The 13,987-nt window shown below is 36.3% G+C and overlaps 1 protein-coding gene across 1 annotated transcript in view; it reads right to left on the bottom strand.

The window, feature by feature from the left end:
• Positions 1-13,987, bottom strand: part of ODAD2 (outer dynein arm docking complex subunit 2) — a 149,987-nt gene that overhangs the window by 66,755 nt on the left and 69,245 nt on the right. The window contains exon 17 of the mRNA XM_017535468.2: positions 2,221-2,335. Within this exon, the coding sequence (XP_017390957.1) occupies positions 2,221-2,335 (115 nt within the window). The remainder of the gene's footprint in view (positions 1-2,220; positions 2,336-13,987) is intronic.

The raw sequence follows: 13,987 nt of genomic DNA, 5'->3' as shown, positions 1-13,987 counted from the left end.
AGATGGGCTGGGTTATGTTTTAGGGTGCTTGCATAGGAGACCAGCCAGATATTCAGGAAAGAAAGTTTATGTGAGAATAAATATGAAAATACTGAAAAATCTTTTAAGCCCAATAATAGATAATTAGAGAGATTTGGAGTTGAAGTCCACAGCAAGACACGACACACTTCATATACAGTAACAGCACTAAGTAGAAACAGTATCTATCAAAATGGCAACTCACCAGTGATAATATTAAATTCTACATTTAAATATAGATTTTCAATGGCCATTGAGAGTTAATCAGTATCTATAACATCCTTTTCTAGGAAAGGGAAAAGGTCTGTAGTTATTATTATATTAGTTACAACTATTTAGCAATATTCATGTTAGTATTCATCCTTTCTACCAAATTTGTTGATTTGCCAAATATATTCTCAATTCCCAACAAATAATTTTTAAGCCTATGAATTTTTAATAGCAGTTTATGTAAATGTTTAGGTGTTTCTGAGAGTATTAATTTTAAAAATGTTATGTGATATTTCATTCCTTACATTATCTCTGTTTAAGTCAGTTCTGCTAGTTCATGTGGGTGTGTGACTTTTTAAGATGGTTAGTATTCCTTAAATATTTAGTGATCTTTGATTGTTTAAATTTATGAATGAAGGACTGGGCTGATTAGTTGAAGTAACTGATGAAGATTATCCTTCAAGGATTTGTATCACTCTTTCCCCAGTTGGCTTCTTTCTTTCTTTCTAAACAATATTATTTAAATTTTGTACTTTAAAAAATATATTTGAACTTTAATAAAAATTGTATATCTATTTCTGCAAGCTTTTATTTTTTTCAATACATTTGTGGTATATATTGATATTGATGAATACATTGCCAAAATACATTGATTTTTTTTCACTGCTGCATTGTACAACATAGTGTGATTACTGTAGATAGACATTTGAGATCTTTTAATTTTTTTGCTGTGATAACAAATTATTAATGAGTTTATAATAGGTCTCCTCTATTCCAAACACATATTATAATTTACTTTTTTAAAAATACTATATTTAGGATGATATTTAGAGTCAAGTTAAATTTGTTATACAACTGTCCTTTATATAAAAATATACAACAGGACCTGGGCAAGATGGCCAAATAGGAACAGCTCCAGTATGCAGCTACCAGCTAGATCAACGCAAAAGGCAGATGATTTCTGCATTTCCAACCGAGGTACCCGGCTCATCTCATTGGGACTGACTAGACAGTGGGTGCAGCCCACAGAGGGCGAATAGAAGCAGGGTGTCGCCTCACCCAGGAAGTGCAAGGGGATGGGGAACCCTCTCCCCTAGCCAAGGGAAGCCGTGAGGAACTCTGCCGTGAAGAACCCTGCAGTGCATTCTGGCCCAGATACTATGCTTTTCCCACAGTCTTCACAACTAGAAGACCGGAAGATTCCCTTGGGTGCCTACACCATCAGGGTCCTGGGTTTCAAGCACAAAACTCAGTAGCCCTTTGGGCAGACACGTTGCTGCAGGAGATTTGTTTTTATTTTTGTTTTTTCATACTCCAGTGGTACCTGGAATACCAGCGAGACAGGACCATTCACTCCCCTGGAAAGCGGGCTGAAGCCGGGGAGCCATGTGGTCTAGCTCAGCGGATCCCACACCCACGGAGCCCAGCAAGCTAGGATCCACTGGCTTGAAATTCTCACTACCAGCCGGGCAGTCTGAAGTTGACCACGGATGCTCAAGCTTGGTGGGGGCAGGGGCATCCACCATTACTGAGGGTTGAGTAAGCTGTTTTTCCCTCACAGTGTAAACAAAGCCACCTGCAAGTCTGAACTGGGCGGAGCCCACCGCAGCTTGGCAATAGAACAGGCATGTTTCCCCCATGTCTGCACTCTCTCTACATAACAGGCAAATGCAGACAGTTTTCTTATCCCTCAAGAGACAAGAACAGTCAATTTGTCCTCACTTTGATTTACCTGAGGTGTTTGCTTCAATTGCACCAATCAGCTAGAACTTGGTAAGCACTGCCATCTTCGACTAGTTTTGCTTGGCAGTTTAAAACTAACCAGAAAAAGGCATTGCTCCAAAACTATTTTGGCATAAACACTGTGCAACACTCTCTCCCACCAGATAAATCTGACTTTCAATAAATCAAAAGCAATTAGTAACCTGTGGTGGCATTTTTCAGTATAGTATTAGAGACTCTAGAAGAGATTGACTTGCCGTCTGTTCTTACCTTGGCATTTTCGATGCATGGACAAAGTGCCCACGCTGCGCTGGCCTTCACGTCTGGGTGAGGATTTTTCAGCAGGGACCACAACAAACGAACTCCATCTAAGCGATCAATGATCCTATGTGGGGCCCAAAATCATGATACAAACTGTCATTAGTGTGTGAAGACAAACATTTTAATGACCCACTTATTTACACAATTCTTTTTTCTCCTTTTGATATTTTGCTTAGTTTTTTTTTTTTTTTCCAAAACTTCAACAACATTAGGGAGGTAACATGCTGTTGAATTGTCAGCCCTCTGATTTCAGACACAGAAATCCATGACACAGAAAACAAGCTGCATGATGATTGCGATTCACATAAACTGAAAATCAAGCCATGTAATTTTTAATTAGCTGTACGCAGACTGTTACCTAAATGTAAAAATACTGGTTTCTTTCATATAGTAACATCTAAATACTTTCCAAAACAAATATTTATGCCTCAAAACTGTGCAGTTCCCTTTTTTATTTGGTCTATGCTTAATTGACTTACCTTACTGTATGACATACTTTAAACGCTTTCAGTCCTAATCTAGCATTAGGAATTAAAATCATTACACCACAGTGCATCCTTTGTTGGGCATGAATAACACGTAACTTGTTTTCCATGTGCAGCCTTCCCAGCAAGACTAACATTGCAGACTGTGTTATAATTACTTAAACACACTGTAATCAAAATATCTTCATGACTAGCTGAAAAATGAATTATCATCAGAGCCATCTCTACACCATCTGTCTTCTGTTTATATATCAGTCAGTCCAGGAGCATAACCTCGCAGTAAGGTCCACTGGGTACTCACAGTGGAGAAGAAGGCCAAACAAAATTTAATAACCTTTACAAACATGGCTTTGTTCAGAAAGGTATATTAAACTCAAAGCAGATGAAAAAAGATAAAGGCCATCAAAATTCTTTTGATTTTTTTAATCTCAAGTTGAATTAAACACATGTAGTATTAAGCCACAGATAGAATAAATACAAGCTTAAAATGCCGTTCAAATTCTTCCTTGAAAATTGACATAAAAACATCTACATGTCTTGATTATCTTAGATGAGTTTACCAGTGGGGAAAATGTATTATTCCAAAGTTTTCAAGTAGGATATCAGTTTTGCATAATCTTACAAAATTGGTGATGTTGAAAGGGCATTGAAAAAAAAATGGTGATACGGATAGCCTATATCAGGATAAAAACTCTCTAAAAAAGGACTTCTAATAAGAAAAAAATACCCGTAAAAAGTATTTTAAAGCAAATCTTAAGTAAATAGGTCTTCAAACCTTAAACTTTCATACCATGCTGAGAGAAAACAAAGTTTTATTTCTCAATTTATGGAAACTCTAAAGAAACATACTGGCACTTCACAATGAAGGATTTGCTTTTCAAGTTTAAATTAAAAAGGCATATTGCCTTCCATATGCTACTTAAAATATAACTAATGCCAATCTCTGAGCCTCTGTTTTTTTTCACATAAAATTTCACAGTGAGCAATAGTGAATAATAGTCTGCCCTATCTTCTTGCAATTTCACAGCAAATTTGGCATTAGTAATATTTAACTGTATACTGCTGGCCAGAAATAACTCATCATTATAGTGGAAGTTATTTGGATGGCACAAATTTGCAATAAAAAATATTATCATTCAATCTTGGACAAAATTTCACAATTAACTTTAAAACAAGTTCTAGACAAAATTTCACAATTAACTATAAAAATTCATTATAATTGTAAAACTAGATCTATCATTTCCCATTTCCACCCAAACCCTAGGCAATTCATCAGTGAGCCACAGATAGAATATAACTTAGTTATAATGAGTGAAGATTTTGATCCCATTACTGGTGTCTTAAAAGAAGACTCAGAGGCAGGGCGCAGTGACTCACACCTGTAATACCAACACTTTGGGAGGCCAAGGCAGGCAGTTCACTTGAGGTCAGAAGTTCAAGACCAGTCTTGCCAATGTGGTAAAATCCTGATTCTACAAAAATTAGTCAGGTATGGTGGCATGTGCCTGCAGTCCCAGATACTCAGGAGGCTGAGGCAGGAGAATCGCTTGAACCTGGGAGGTGGAGGTTGAAGTAGGCCGAGATCACACCACTGCACTCTAGCCTTGGTGACAGAGTGAGACTCCATCTCAGAAAAACAAAACAAAAAAACAACTCAGAACAGTACAAAGTGATAACTTCCTATGAGGAGAACATGACTGAAAAAAATTTGCAAACATAAGAACCAACAAACTCAGGAGTAGTAAACTTCAGAGTTAAACTTTATCCCTTCCGTCTCCCTTGTGCCCTGCATGAACTCATTTATCACTGATTTTTACTTCACAATAACTCAAATATCTGTCCATTTCCCTGTTTTCTATTTTGGCACCCAAATCCCAGTCTTTACCATTTAATATCAAGATCGTTGTGTGGGTACATAACTTTGTTTTGTGTCTTAAATTTTTCTCAATTTCAATCCATTTTACAAATCCCTGCAAAATTAATCTTCCCAAAGACACTTTTAGAGTTTCTGCAGTGACTCCTTGAGAGCAGAGTGCCAGGGATATTCATTCTGTTCATGACACTAGCTAGCACATTCAGTCAGATTTGTTAAACAATTCACAACCCAAAGAGCATTCCTAGGGAAAAAATTCTCCAGTGGCTTCCTGTTGCCTTCATGGTATTAAACCTGCAATTCAAGAGCTCGGTATTTAAATTTTTTAGGGAGCTTGAATTTCTTATAAGACTCCTTGACTATCTACTAAACACTAAGTACTAGGCATACAGATACAAATAACAGATACACTTGGGCCGGGCACAGTGGCTCATGCCTGTAATCCTAGCACTTTGGGAGGCCAAAGTAGGTGGATTGCATGAGTTCAGGAGTTTGAGACTAGCCCAGGCAACAAAGGATCCTGTCTCTACAAAAAAAAAAAAAAAAAGACAGAAAAATTAGCCAGGTATGATGGCACACGCCTCTAATCTCAGCTACTTGGGAGGCTGAGGCAGGAGGATGGCTTGAGCCCAGAAAGCAGAGGTTGCAGTAAGCAGAGATTGTGCCACTGCACTCCAGCCTGAATGACAGAGCCAGACTCTGTCTCAATCAATCAGTCAATCAATCAATCAAAGAAAAACAGATACAGTCAATTCTCATCAGGGGAAGTTATGTTCTATCAAGTCGATGCAAACCTTAGATGAACAAATACTGAACCGCTCTCCCAGGGGAAATATAAAGTGAGTTTCTGTGAGCCTCTGGTCAGAATCTTTAAAGACACCTTAAACCTTATTTAATATAGGTTGTTCAATCATGAATATTGGACTTACAGCCAATAGTTCTATAACTTGCGCCTGAATGGCGTTTAGAGAATACACAGATTTTTTCCAAAAGTAACATCACAACCTTCCTGCACTTAGGAACACTGGGCAGCACGTCAGTACTATGCTTAGGGACCATATTAAAACAGCAAAATCACCATCCCAGAGCACAAACCGTGAAAAACATGTCACTAAACAGACTGCCAAATGGACGACCTGTTTGCAGTGTGAGAGCTGGAATGAAAGGTCAGAATGTCACCTTTTTGGACTTCAGCGGAGAACATGTGCACCAGGTGACTCGAAATGTGTCCCTGCTCTACCTGCGTCCAGGAATGACAGTGCAAGTGATGTGAGTATTGATTTGGGGGCAATAAATAAAGTTTAGAGACTATATGAATTCAGCAACTCAGAATCTGCAAATAATGAAGACTGACTGTATTTTAATTAACCATTGGGAAACTGTAGTCTCTTGAGGGTGATAAATAGACCATTATAATCTGTAAAAAATGTGCAATAAATGTGAGCGTGGGGTTTCTCATGAACACAGAGAGAAGATACCGGTTTACTCATAGACCACAGAGGTTCTCCCCCTGTTTGCACTTTCCAACCATAGCTGTTTCCCAGCCGTGTCCATATTTTACTATAATAATCCATCACTTAAGGTCTACAACAAAACCTCTTTCACAAATCGTCTGGCATCCTCCTCCTTTAAGCTTCTTTTTAATTTTGTTCTCCCTTTTCCTGCCCCTCCTACCATGTTCCTTTGCCTTGTAGTCATGTGTTGTGTGCTTCTTATCTCCCCAATTACCATATAATCTCCTTGACAGCAGGAATTCTGTATTTCCCACCACACTCCCAGCAGGCTACCACACCAGTGAATATTTGTGAACTGGATCTGAAACAAGACAGCCTTTGCTTACTCTTTTTCAATGAATTAAAAATCTCTCCCAACACAAGTACATTCCTCCTTAAACCTCATACTTGCAAAATAAATGTTCAGATTCTAAATCTAAGCAGTAAAGTTTTCATTTGAAGTTGTCTTTAAGTGGAAGGTATATTTTCCTAGAATTTCTTGACAATTTCATTGCTTTCTGCATATATAGTGATGGGCTTACAGGTGGTGTTAATTTATAGCACTCTCCATTTTCAACAAGTCTATATAGTTCTTTAATTTGATTAGCATCTTGCTCTGAATTCATTTCCAGCTACAGTATGGTAGCTCTTCTCATTTTGTACGTTAATAGAATCCTACATTAATTTCTTGAAATTATAAAAACAAAACTGAATTACATACTTTTTTTTTTTTTTGAGACAGATTCTCCCTCTGTCACCGGGCTGGAGTGCAATGGCGTGATCTCGGTTCACCGCAACCTCCACCTCCTGGCTTCAAGCGGTTCTCTTGTCTCAGCCTCCCAAGTATCTGGGACTACAGGCACATGCCACCATGCCCAGCTAATTTTTGTATTTTTAGTTAAAGACAGGGCTTCACCATGTTGGCCAGGATGGTCTCGATCTCTTGACCTTGTGATCGACCCACCTCAGCCTCCCAAAGTACTGGAATTACAGGCAACCACACCTGGCCTGAATCACATGCTTTTGAGATCTTCAACTTTATCCCAGAAATCAAACTGCCTGGCTGGCAAAATAACAGCTCTAGAAAGATGAATACATGTACATATTTTGATCGTTTAAAAAAAAATAAACAAACCAAAAAGATGCAGCTGCTTGCTATGTTTCTCAGGCTCTTGTTATATTAACATTTTCCAGGACTGCTATGAAGTTTGGCTGGCTCGCCTGCCCATTGAGGCCACATATATGAACAAATGTGAACAGTCTGTGCCCATACTGTGGGCACAGGCAAGGTTGTAGGGTTTCTTTCTGGCAATATCAACATATCTATTTTGAAACCATAATTTTGCATGTTTTCTAAAAACTTCACAGTATTTGCTGAAAATTACACTGATAAATACTATTGTATGACAGTGGCTCATACTAAGTGTGGTTAGCTTAAAAGAACATGACGTTCTTAAACCACAACATTAAAAGATGAGACTGTCATCTACAAGTTTTGAAACCAAGTTGGCAATTTAGTAAAATGGGAAACATTAACGTATGTCAGAATTGAAACGATCATCCCTGGGAAAAACGGATTAGAAGAGAATTTTACCTTTTAAAAAATTCTCGAGGTTTTTACATTTCTACCTCTATGTATTATTCTAAATAGGCTATGAGACAACAAATTTGGAGAAAAGATATGAATGTGGCAATCTTGGGAAAAGTATGTCAAAAATTCTTTGGGCTTTGGAAAGCAGGGGGATAGTCTATACTTTTTTTTTTTTTTTTTTTTTTTTTGAGACGGCAGTGGCGCGATTTCAGCTCACTACCTACAACCTCCGCCTCCCAGGTTCAAGCAATTCTCCTGCCTCAGCCTCCCAGGTAGCTGGGACTACAGGCATGCACCAACATGTCCAGCTATTTTATTTTTATTTTTAGTAGAAATGGGGTTTCACCATGTTGGCCAGGCTAGTCTCCATCTCTTGACCTCGTGATCCACCTGTCTCAACCTCCCAAAGAGTTGGGATTACAGGCATGAACCACTGCATCTGGCCCGTCTTATGTTTTTATAGTTAGTATAAACAATATGATTAGAAAGACTCTAGAAACTTTTTTTTTTGGTCAGAAAAATTATTCATCCTACAGTAAACATTTTTTTCTTTATTTTTCTAAACTTTTATTTTCGTTTCAGGGGTGCACGTGCAGGTTTGTTATATAGGTAAATTGCATGTCATGGGGGTTTGGCGTATAGATTATTTTGTTACCCAGACAATAAGCATGGTATGTTATAATTCGTTTTTTAATCCTCACCCTCCTCCCACCCTCTGCCTTCAAGTAGGCCCTGGAGCCTGTTGTTTCCTTCGTTGTGTCCATGTGTACTCAGTGTTTGCTTTCCACTTATAAGTGAGAACAGGTGGTATTTGGTTTTCTATCCCAGCATTAATTTGCTTGGGGTAATGATCTCCAGCTCTATCCATGTTGCTACAAAAACATTATAGCAAAATTAAAATGGACAAATGAGACCTAATTAAACTAAAGAGAGCTTCTGCACAGCAAAGGAAACTATCCACAGAGTAAACAGATAAACCCACAGAATGGGGAAAAATATATGCAAACTATGCATCTGACAAAAGTCTCATATCCATGATCTATAAGGAACTTAAATTAACAGCAAAAACTGAATAACCCCATTAAAAAGTGGTCAAAGGACATGAACAGATACTTCTCAAAAGACGACATACACGTGCCTAGCAAGCATATTAGAAAATGTTCAAAATCAGTGATCATTAGAGAACTGCAAATCAAAAACACAAGGAGATACCATATCACATCAGTCAGAACGGCTACTATGAAAAAGTCAAAAAATAACAAATGCTGGCAAGGTCGTGGAGAAAAAGGAAAGCTTGTACAGTGCTGGTAGGAATGCAAATTAGTTCAGCCACTGTGGAAAGCAGTTTGAATATTTCTCAAAGAACTTAAAACAATTAACATTCGACCCAGCAATCCCATTATTAGATATATACCTAAAGGAATATAAATCATTCTACCATACAGGTACATGCATACATATGTTTATTGCAGCAATATTCACAGTAGCAAAGACATAGAATCAACCTAAATGCCCAAGAATGGTAGACTGGATAAGAAAATATACACATACACCATGAAGTACTATGCAGCCATAAAAATGAATGAGATCATACAATAAATAGCAGTGAGATCCTATTACATTCAAGGCATTGCAACACATCGAGAGGCGCAAAATATCTAGTTGTCCAACTTTTAGCAATGCTGAGTTTGGTCATTTGATTATGCTGGTGACCACCAGATCTTTCCATTGTAAAGATGTCATTTTTTCTTTTCACTGTATAACAATCTGCGGGGTCATATTACATTACCCTGAGAAAGCCCTGTTCCAATGATCATTCCCTACTTTAAGTTTTAGCATCCATTAATTATCTTTTCCTAAAATAATTATTTTATTTGGAGTTGTAAAATAGTGATTTTTCTAATTCTGTTCATCTTCTCAATTTGTTAGTTGGCATTATTCTATAAAGAAGAGCTTTTCTTTCATTAGCTAGAGCTCAGTTAGAGTTCCTCCATAAAGGCAGAATAAATGTTTACCTGTTCCCTTTGATGACCAATCTGTGGTTATCTCCTCTGTAAGCAAGGGAGAAATATAGCATTTACATTTTATATATATATATATATGTGTGTGTGTGTGATATATAATTATATCTATCATATATATTATATATTGTATAATGTATAATATATTATATATAATATATATATCACACACTATATATTATTTATATAATATATAATATATATAACAATATATTATATAATATATATTGTATAATGTATATGTGATATATTATATAATATATACTATACATAAGTATATATATATCACACACACATACATATATACATAACACATACATACATTATTTATATATGTATGTGTGTGTTTTATATATATATAACACACACATACATATATAAATAATATGTATATATATATTTATATGTATATATTTATATATGTATGTATGTATTATGTATTCATTTATACAGTTGACCCTTGAATAACATGGATTTGAGCTGTGTAGGACCATTTATGTGTGGATTTTCTTTCATCTCTGCCACCCCTGAGACAGCAAAGCCAACACCTCTTCTTCCCTCTCTTCCTCAGCCTGCTCAAGGTGAAGACAACCAAGATGAAGACCCATTCATTTACAGTCAGTTGAATTGCAACTGAGATACCAAGATAATGAAATGAAAAATAATTGTTTTCAATAAATGATACTGGGACAAATGGATACTGTATGAAAAAATCAATTTTGACCCCCTTTCATTCCATACTTAAAAACTAGTTTGATCACAGACAGGACAGAAACCCATGAACCTTAAAGGACAACTGAAAAATTGACCTTCCTCAGATTAAAGATTTCTGCTCAAAAGGCAGTCTTAGTGCTTACTGGGGAACAATTACTCCACAGTACATATATCTAATAATGCATACGTATTCAGGATAGGTAAAGGACTTCAACAAAAGAGAAACAATCCAATTAAAATGGGCAAAAGACTTTAACAGGCCACAGAACAATATATACAAATAGGAAAAGTCACTCAATACCATTAATTACTGGAAAATGAAAATGAAATCTACAATGACCTACCATTTCATCCTGTTAGAATGACTAAATTAAAAAAAAAAAAAGACTGACTACACTAAGTATTGGCACTGGTAGGAGTGTAAAATTATATAATCCCTTTTGTGTACTATTTGGAAGTTTCTAGTAAAGTTAAACACATATTCTATGATGACTCAAAAATTCCAATGCAAGATATGCAATACTAATCTAGTGATGGAAATAAAAAAGTGGTTGCTTAGAGTGGGCATGAAAATTGATTGAAACATAACATGAGTAAACTTTCCTGGATGACAGACATGTTTAATAATTACTTTTGGCTGCTGGTTATATGGCTGTGTACAATTATGAAAACTCATCAAACTAAACAATTAAGTGTAAAAATAATCCATAATTTAGAACGAAAACATCAGACAAAACACTCTATACTTTCATTCAGATACATTCCAAGTAGAAACAAAACTAAGCTATAGTTTATAGGGATGCATTCTCAAAATTATGAAAATGAAGCAGGGTCCTAATTACTATAAAAGGCAAAAAAGAAGCTATCCCCAGGGTAAAAAGAGGTGGCATTGAGTGGGCTGTGAGGACTGACGGCCCGGGGGGTTTATGGTAATGACAGTATGCTACTTCTTGACTTGGATGGCAGTTACATAAGTGTTTCCCTTCCAATAATTTAATAATGTGTTAATTTTCATTATGCACTTTCCTTTATGTATATTTTACAAATTAAAAAATATGTAAAGGCTTTTTACTTTATTGTGAACACACATACAAATATGCGCTCTCACAGTAAATAGTACTGAGAAACCCATTCTTTCAGCTATTAACATGAGTGCATATCACAACTGGCTGGAGAAGATTCAGAATGTGGAAAAATAAAACCCACATAATCCTCAAATTAAAAAATCCTTAGAGGCTGTTTTAAAATGAGAAAACCAAGATTCGGAAGATTAAATGATTCACATAATTACTCTCCATTGACATTTTTATATCTCAGTTAAATCTATATGCTTGTAAAAGTATGCAGATGAAAAACTAAAATGTGAGAGAAAAGAAAAATGTTCTTGTTGATATAAACATATAAAACATATATTCTATTTTATGTTTTGCATAAACCCTGAAAGGTCACAAAATAAATATCTGGGCAAAATAAATATCTGGGCAGCCACAGAGAGATTAAATCTCTTCTGTATACAAACAAGCATGGCTTTACTTTTTTCCCCCCCATTTTACAAAGAACAAATAAACCCAATGTAAGAACTGAAAAAAAAAAGTATGTAAATGCAACATAATTATGTTTAAACCACAGAAGAGAGGAAATTTAGAGTTACAGATTCCATGGTAAGTTTTAATTCTATCCTTGTGTATATGAAAGAGTCTTTCATTACACGATCACATAACTCTAGGCCATGTAACAATCAGTCCAACAAATGTTTACTTTACAATGTGTGGAAGGAAAATATTTTATAAGAGAAATTGTAGGAAATTATTATATTATTTATGTAAATTGTTAGGTAACGTTTCTTAGAATCCTGGGCATTTGCAAAGTATTAATAAAAATACCTGTTCCTTAATTTCCTTGATCTAAGGAACATTAAATTTGGAGGATAGCTTAAGCCCAGGAGGTAAGCTGCAGTGACCCCTCATCATGCCACTGCACTTTAGCCTAGGTGACAGAGTGAGACCCCACCTCCAACGAGAAAAAAAAAAAAAAAAGGAACGTGAAATTTATAGGCAGGCACTTACTATGTTGAAAGCTAACCTTTAAATTTTAAGGCTATTTTGGAGTAATGGAAAATTTAGAGCATTAGACTTTTAGTATGTTTTGAGTCATGTATACCGGGTAATTTGTGTAAAAAAATAGTAGAGACTGAGTAAGTCATGAAGATCCATGAATTCAAATAATTTAAAAAACCCACAACAGTCCTTATCAGTCTTGGAATTTGCTGGGATTCCTGACAACGCATATATCTATACGTATATATAAATGGATTTTTTTTAAAAAAAAAGAAGGAATCAATTATTTATCCTGCCTTATTTGTATGAGTTATACTTCAGCTTAACAAACAGCAATTAATTTTGAGACAAATCTAGCAAAATCATTACATTACAAAGATAAAGAAAAAATCCCCAGACCAAAAAAGAAATCAAGTAATTTACAAAGGCAAAATAATTAGATTAGCATCAGACTTTTCAAAAACATGTTATGAAGCAAGGCAATGGAGCAGTATTTTTCTTTTTAATTTAATGAAAGAATGTGGGAATCAAGAATTTTAGGCCGGGCACGGTGGCTCATGTCTGTAATCCTAATACTTTGGGGGACCAAGGAGGCTAGATCGCTTGAGCTCAGGGGTTTGAGACCAGCATGGGCAACATGGCAAAACCCTGTCTCTATAAAAACTACAAAAATTAGCTGGGCTTGGTGGCATGAGCCTGTAGTCTCAGCTACTTGGTAGGCTGAGGTGGGAGGATCACTTGAGCTCAGGAGGTTTAAGCTGCAGCTCCACGGCGTTCTAGCCTGGGTGACAGAGTGAGGCTCCGACAAAAATCAAAAGGAAAATAAACAACAACAATAAAAGAACTTTGTATCTAGCAAGGCTGTCCATTGAGCGTTTTGGGAAAGTTTTAACATGTAAGAATTTAGGGAATTCTGCACCCATGAGCGCTTTTTAAAGATTCTCCTAGAGGATGAGCTCCAAACTAAAAGAAGACTGTAGAACATAAGCTAATTGGATCACATATGCATAGATCATATAGATAAATATATACGTAACTGTTGATCTACTTTTGAAACAAAGGCAGGGTCAATGGTGGAATAATAATGTTTGATGTTATATATTACAAAACAGAAATGGTTCACTTTAAAATTGGGAGGAAAAGAGAGAAAAAGAAAAATAGAATGATCCCGTTGATTTCTATACAGGCCATAGGTGAGAATTAAAAGAAATCAATAAAAAGAGAAACTAAATAGTGAATGGGCTGGGCACGGTGGCTCATGCCTGTAATCCCAGCACTTTGGAAGGCTGAGGTGGGTGGATCACTTGAGGTCGGCAGTTTGAGACCAGCCTGGCCAACATGGTGAAACACTTTCTCTACTAAAAATATAAAAATCAGCTGGGCATGGTGGCAAGTGCCTGTAATCCCAGCTAGAATGGTGACTGAGGCAGAAGAATCATTTGAACCCAGGAGGGAGAGGTTACAGTAAGCCAAGATCACACT

Source organism: Cebus imitator, unplaced genomic scaffold (genome assembly GCF_001604975.1).
Source record: "Cebus imitator isolate Cc_AM_T3 unplaced genomic scaffold, Cebus_imitator-1.0 Scaffold92, whole genome shotgun sequence".
Classification (NCBI taxonomy): domain Eukaryota; kingdom Metazoa; phylum Chordata; class Mammalia; order Primates; family Cebidae; genus Cebus; species Cebus imitator.
This window is presented reverse-complemented; position numbering and strand designations above follow the sequence as displayed.